The sequence below is a fragment of the Fulmarus glacialis genome, unplaced genomic scaffold (assembly GCF_000690835.1).
Source record: "Fulmarus glacialis isolate BGI_N327 unplaced genomic scaffold, ASM69083v1 Scaffold46182, whole genome shotgun sequence".
In the NCBI taxonomy this organism is placed as follows: domain Eukaryota; kingdom Metazoa; phylum Chordata; class Aves; order Procellariiformes; family Procellariidae; genus Fulmarus; species Fulmarus glacialis.
The window spans coordinates 8,269-14,226 of record NW_009196777.1 but is presented as its reverse complement, the minus strand read 5'-3'; the positions used below and the strand labels follow the sequence as shown (position 1 = coordinate 14,226).

General features: G+C 44.8%; 1 protein-coding gene across 1 annotated transcript; it reads left to right on the top strand.

Moving 5' to 3' along the window:
* Positions 1-474: 474 nt before the first annotated feature.
* On the top strand, positions 475-4,013 carry SIRT4 (sirtuin 4; the record flags this gene model as incomplete). The annotated part of the gene is given in 5 exon segments (XM_009572318.1): positions 475-980; positions 1,667-1,961; positions 3,116-3,262; positions 3,265-3,318; positions 3,774-4,013. Coding segments are annotated over 4 exon segments (951 nt in total), but the record flags the coding sequence as incomplete, so codon positions are not given.
* Between the last annotated feature and the right edge of the window lie 1,945 nt (positions 4,014-5,958).

Here is a 5,958-nt window from a genome sequence, read left to right as displayed (position 1 = left end):
TAAAGAAAACAGAGCGAGGGTCTCTTCTGGGGAGGAACCAGACACACCAGCTGTACAGTGTCTCTGGGGTGGGGTGCTTGGCCTCCATGCCATTTCTTCTCTGTCCTGTTGCACATACCTGGGAAAAACTCTGCATGCTCAGAGTCTTTCTGGGCTCTTTGGAAGTCCTCCTAGGCAGCCATCCTTCACACAGAATAGGAGAGCAGGAATCCTGCGAGTCAGATTGTGCTAACTTTGTCCTTGTACCTTGAGCAGTCCTCAGTGTTGCCCTCTGTGAAAGGGACATACGAACACTGTCCTCAGACAGTGGGCTTTAGTTACCATTTCCAAAATAATTTGTGTTTCTCTACTAAAAAGAAAAAAGAGCAAAGAATACTTATCAGCATCATCTTCCAGAGAATCCCAAGAAAACGGAATTAAGGACATGCTCTTTGCTTTCTTTTACCTGCCATGTGTTCTGTTCTTGGCTTTTAGCTGAACATGTTCTCTGCCAGGAAGTTGTCAGGAGTTTGCAGAGCCACCAGATCCCATCATTTCAGATCCCATTCTGTATCCAGGACCTCTCCAAACTTGGCTTTCGTGCCAGCCTGTCGTCCCCCAGGTCCCATGGAAGTAGAGGAGCTGCAGCGCTTTGTTTCCAACTCCAAGAGGCTGTTTGTAATGACTGGAGCTGGAATCTCGACTGAATCGGGCATCCCAGATTACCGCTCTGAAGGTGTTGGGCTCTACGCCAGGACAGACAGACGGCCCATCCAGCACGCTGAGTTCGTTCGTAGTGCCAGTGCCCGGCAGCGGTACTGGGCAAGGAACTTTGTGGGCTGGCCCCAGTTCTCCTCCCACCAGCCAAACACAGCACACCTGGTACTAAGAGACTGGGAGAAGCTGGGGAAGCTGCACTGGCTGGTGACCCAGAACGTGGATGCCCTTCACACCAAAGCCGGGAGCCAGCGCATGACAGAACTGCACGGCTGCACGCACAGGTACTCTCTGTTGGCAGAGGGAGGATGGCTAATCCTCCGGTCTCTCGTTCAGGGAGACTGACAAGCAGGTGCAGTGTTAGCTGCTGAGAAAGGAGGCAAAATGTCGATGCTATGTTCCTGGAGATGACATGCTCAAAGGTGGTGTTGGGCTGGGGTGGAGAAAAAGATCACAAAACAGTGCTGTTCACAGCACAGTATTTAAGAAGCATGAACACCACTCCATTTTTTTGGAGCGTTATTTGGATCATTTCCCTTGGAGCCTGCATCAGTCAGAATGCCCCCTTTCCTTGCTACAGCGAATGTCCCCTTAGTGAAGAGGACAAGGGGATCCTGAGGATGCAAGGATTATCCAGGGCTAAGCAGAGTGGATAGTGCCAGAAATGCACAGGGTGAGTGGACTGGAGAGGGACCACCACAGTCTGGCTGTGATCACCCAAAGTTTGCAGATGAAAAAGCACAGCCTGAAGTGGGAGCGGGGATGCACGGTAGGGTTCAAAGCGCTTCCTCTAGAGCATTCCTACAAAGCAACTATTGGAGGTAGAAAGACAGCTCCTTGACCTGTACTGTTGGGTAAATAAATGTGGATAATGACAACAGACCTTCCAGGCCTTCTAAGGAACAAGTTACAGACTCCAGATCTTCAGCTGACATGAAACTCTCCATGAAGACTTTGCTCTGAATTTCAGGGTTTTCTGCCTGGCCTGTGGAGACCAAATCTTGCGCTCTGAGCTTCAGGAGCACTTTGAAGCTCTGAATCCTACCTGGAAAGCTGAAGCATTCGGTGTGGCTCCGGATGGGGATGTTTTCCTGACGGATGAACAGGTGCGTAATTTCCAAGTCCCAGACTGCCGTAAATGTGGTGGAATCCTGAAGCCCGACGTGACATTCTTTGGAGACACGGTGAGCCAGGAAAAAGTCAATTTTGTGCACCAACGCCTGGCAGAATCAGATTCCATGCTGGTGGCAGGATCCTCTATGCAGGTAAGTAGGTCTTCCTCCCACACTGCATTCCTATTTCTGTGCTACTCTGCCTGCAACAATCTTTGGTCCCACAGTTTAGATCTACTAATTGCTTGTGGATAAAAACAGCCTCTCCAGAGTTTCTTTGTATTTTATTTTTGGTGTGGTTGGAATCTGGCTTCACAGTTGGCCTGTTTGGGCTTCCCTTCTATTGCCAGTCTACTTCATGCTGCTATAAATAACTCCATCCACGCATTCAGACCTTTCTCTGCTGCCTCCTCCATCAGTACATTGTAGGTTCACAGTTGCCCATAAAGCCAAGACACCTGATACAATTCAGTCCTGCAGAGATCACCACCCCACGTTTTTTTGCTTGAATTTTTTGGCCTTTGGCAGCTTTCTAGGCCTCATGGCACACTGTGTGAAACACCAGATTTTTAGGACCTCTAATTCCTAATTAAATTCTATAGAAGAGAGCAGAAATATCTCTGGTTGCTGCTTAGGATTGTCCTTTGTATCACAATGTGTTTTCTCCATTAGCCTCTTATCTATAAGGTAAGGTAGTTTAGAAGTCCCTGTCATTTAACCCGTGGAAGCTTTTGGAATAGAGTTTGTATAAGAGAATTTTTTCCAGGAACAAGTTCTATTACATTAAAAAAACCCTAACACCTCCCAGAACGAGATAAAACTAAGGCTGCCTGATTGTGATTCTCTTGGCTTCAGGATACTGGAGACAAATTCCTTGAGCTTGCACTTCTTAAGCTTATAATCCTTTGTATAGGAATGATTGAAATGCCTTAGGTTCATTCTTGTACTACCTAAGTTGGACCACGTGAGAACCATCAAAGTAGAAGCATTTAAGCACCTATGATAACTAATAAAAACTGCTGCAGAGATTTGCTAAAAGACAAGGACATTTCCCTTCAATGTCCTATAAAGTTTCAGTTTCTGTAAAACTGCAAATCCTTCACTGACAGAGGTTAAAAGCTGTTCTTTTCTGTGCATTCCTGAATGAAGAAATTTCCTACCCGAATTAAGTGTAGTTGACTAACACAGCATGTACATACAACCCCTTCTGCCACTGCCAACAGCAACTATTTTACTTTCCTTACTCCTTTCTGTCGCTTTTCTTTTGCCTAAGCTGCCAGTAATTTTGTCTTCTGGTATTTCTGCAGGTATACTCTGGTTACAGGTTTGCTCTCGCCGCCCAGGAGAAGCGGCTGCCAATTGCAATCCTTAACATTGGGCCCACAAGGGTAGATCACTTTGCATCCTTAAAACTGAATTCCCGCTGTGGAGAGCTGCTGCCTTTGATTGTTGCACATGACCCAAAAAGCTAAGCTTGAGTAGCTATCGGGCATAAAAGTATTTCTACAAGGTGAGTACCTTCCCTGGTCAGTCACCTTACAGGGTAAGAAGTTGGGTTCCCATCAGATGCTGAGACTGAGACGTGCTGACTGAAAATACGTTCCCACAATGTGCACCAAAACGTGGCTGTAAATTTTCATCTGTAACTGGTATACCCTGATGGGCCATGATGCGGTTTCCCATGATCATAAACAAAAAGCATACTAAGTGCTAACACTCCCAGAAAATTGGGCAAGAGTGGCCAGAAGACTCAGCAGTGTTGAGTTCCAATCCATTTGTCACAATCGGAAAGCTACAGGGGATCATCTGCAGATTCAGAGAACCTAATCAGCTCTGTTGCCTTTGCAACTGACAATTCAGAGTCCTGGGCCTGGTTGAATTGATCCAGCTAATCCTAATCAAAACACTGCTCTTTAAAGTCATCGATTCCATCTATGAAGCAGCTTTTTCCCTCCACTCCTGCAGGACTCATCATCTCAAAAGGTGAAAACCTCAATCTAAGAGGCAGCTGTGAGATCCAATGCATAGCCCCTGATGACACCAGGAGAGGGCAGCAAGCCTCACACATGTCAACCTGACCAGTTTTCTCCATTGAAACCATCTCCACTTACCAGGAAACAGGAGCATGATGAAAAAAGTACTTTTCTGCCTTACCTTGCCATTGTAAACAGTGCCTTTTCTTTTCATTCACTGTGACAGAATAATCAGACTACCATATCTGAGAACAAAATACCTTTCTTATAGTTGTCCCCAGAGAAGAATGAGAGACAGCGATTTTGACCGAGTAACTTGAGGCTATAGCACAGGAGGGCGATGTGGAAAACCACGGTATCTGCTGGAGGATCCAATACCCACCAGCCGTCAGCTGTGGAGTGTGCAAGGAGGTAAGGGAGGCAAGAGGAACTGCAGTTGTCATTTAAAAACAAAAAGGTTCAAAAAAGAAGCTGAACAAGAATACTGCTCTTGTAAGAGGCTATTTGAAAGCACAGATTGACGTCTTCTAGCAAGGATGGGAAGTCAGTATTTCTCTCAACTGTCAGTTGACAAGCTAAACTGCTTACAGTGTGAACCCTTTAAAAATTATATATTGTTGAGATGCCAGAGGAGTTACTTTAAGCTAATCTGACCAGCACTGCTTTCAGCGTGGCTGCTACATTTTCCAGAATGCATTTTTTTAAGATGTTATTTAATTAATGAATAGCGAAGTAGTGAATTAAAATTGTTTACAAGACTGATACTATTTGCTTTGTAATTTTCTCTCCCTCCTATGATTTATTTAAGCACAGTCTCAATAGCCAGTTGAGATTCATTTTTTCCATTGCAAAAATGCGGGATGTAATTACTAACAGCTGATGAATTAAGAGAGAAATACAATTAAATCTGTACAATAAGTCTCCCTCAGGAGGTAATCTTAAGCTATTAATAGATGTAATTTTCCACACTCCTAACAGGAGATTCAGTACTACTGGGTAACCATTTTTTGTTGATCCTTAGGGTGGTAACATAAGACATATTAAACCATTTATGGAATAGAAGACAGAATCTTGCCCAGAGTAGAACACTAAATTTTTGACCCGACCTTCTGCATGAATCTACCGCTCCCCTTCTGGCTATGAGGGAGATTAATTGTTGGGGTCTTCCAAATGCCCCAGTCCTACTCTCCACATAACATCTCCTGTATTAACATTTTGACCAGAACTGTAACAAGCAGTTGGAAGCAACGATGCCAGAGTCATCTGCTAAAGGGTCAAGTAGCAAAGCAAGGACAACTGACCACGTGATGAAAGTTCTTTTTTGCTTTGTTGTTGATTCAAATCCATGCTAGGCAGGAGTAAGTAAAGCACAGAATCTAAGGGATACTTAGGCACCCAATTTCTGCAGAAGGTAGAGGGAATTAAGATACTTAACGTGTTTCAAGATTTGGCTATTAGGAGGAGGAGGAGAGACGGCTCTCAGAGGAGAGATGGCTTCACTTAGAAGCCAAGCAAGGTAAGTTCAGGACCCCTGCCTGCATTCTGCTCTCATTTCATGGAGGTCCCACTTTCCAGCGAGTCAGGTATCTGCTGTTTGGTAGTGAAGAAAGCTCACAAATGTCACTCCATCTTTAGCACAGTACAGCTGTCCTGCTAACCAAAGCTTTTGCAGAAATCATTGCTAAGGCATAGCAGAGTCTCCACACACAGCCAAGGAGCTTGCACAGAGTGTTTATTTGCATAGGTTTTTCCATGTAAGACGAGACATTTATGCCTCCTTAGGAGCCTAACTAAGGCTGCATGTCTCATTATCTGTGTCATCTTCTGCACCACCTTGAAACTTGCATGACATAGATGTGTTAAAAACAGAGGCTGCAGGTTTAGTGCCAGTAGAGCCAGCATTTTGAGAAGGTGTGGGAGCATTGCCAAAAAGTCTAAAACAAGAAAACATTTCCAGTGAGGACTTGGCATTAGCAATGTGACAGGTAACTAAACCTCCCACATCTATCCCTGCCTCTTCTCCAGTTCAGCAGCTGAGCCTGTGGGAGAGGAGTCAGAGTGTCTCTTCAGCACCACTGATAAATGAGTCATGTTACCCTGACCCTTCACTGATTACACTACATACTTTTAAGTCACTAGGACAATGTAAATGAACATATATTCTGTGCACAGTTTAT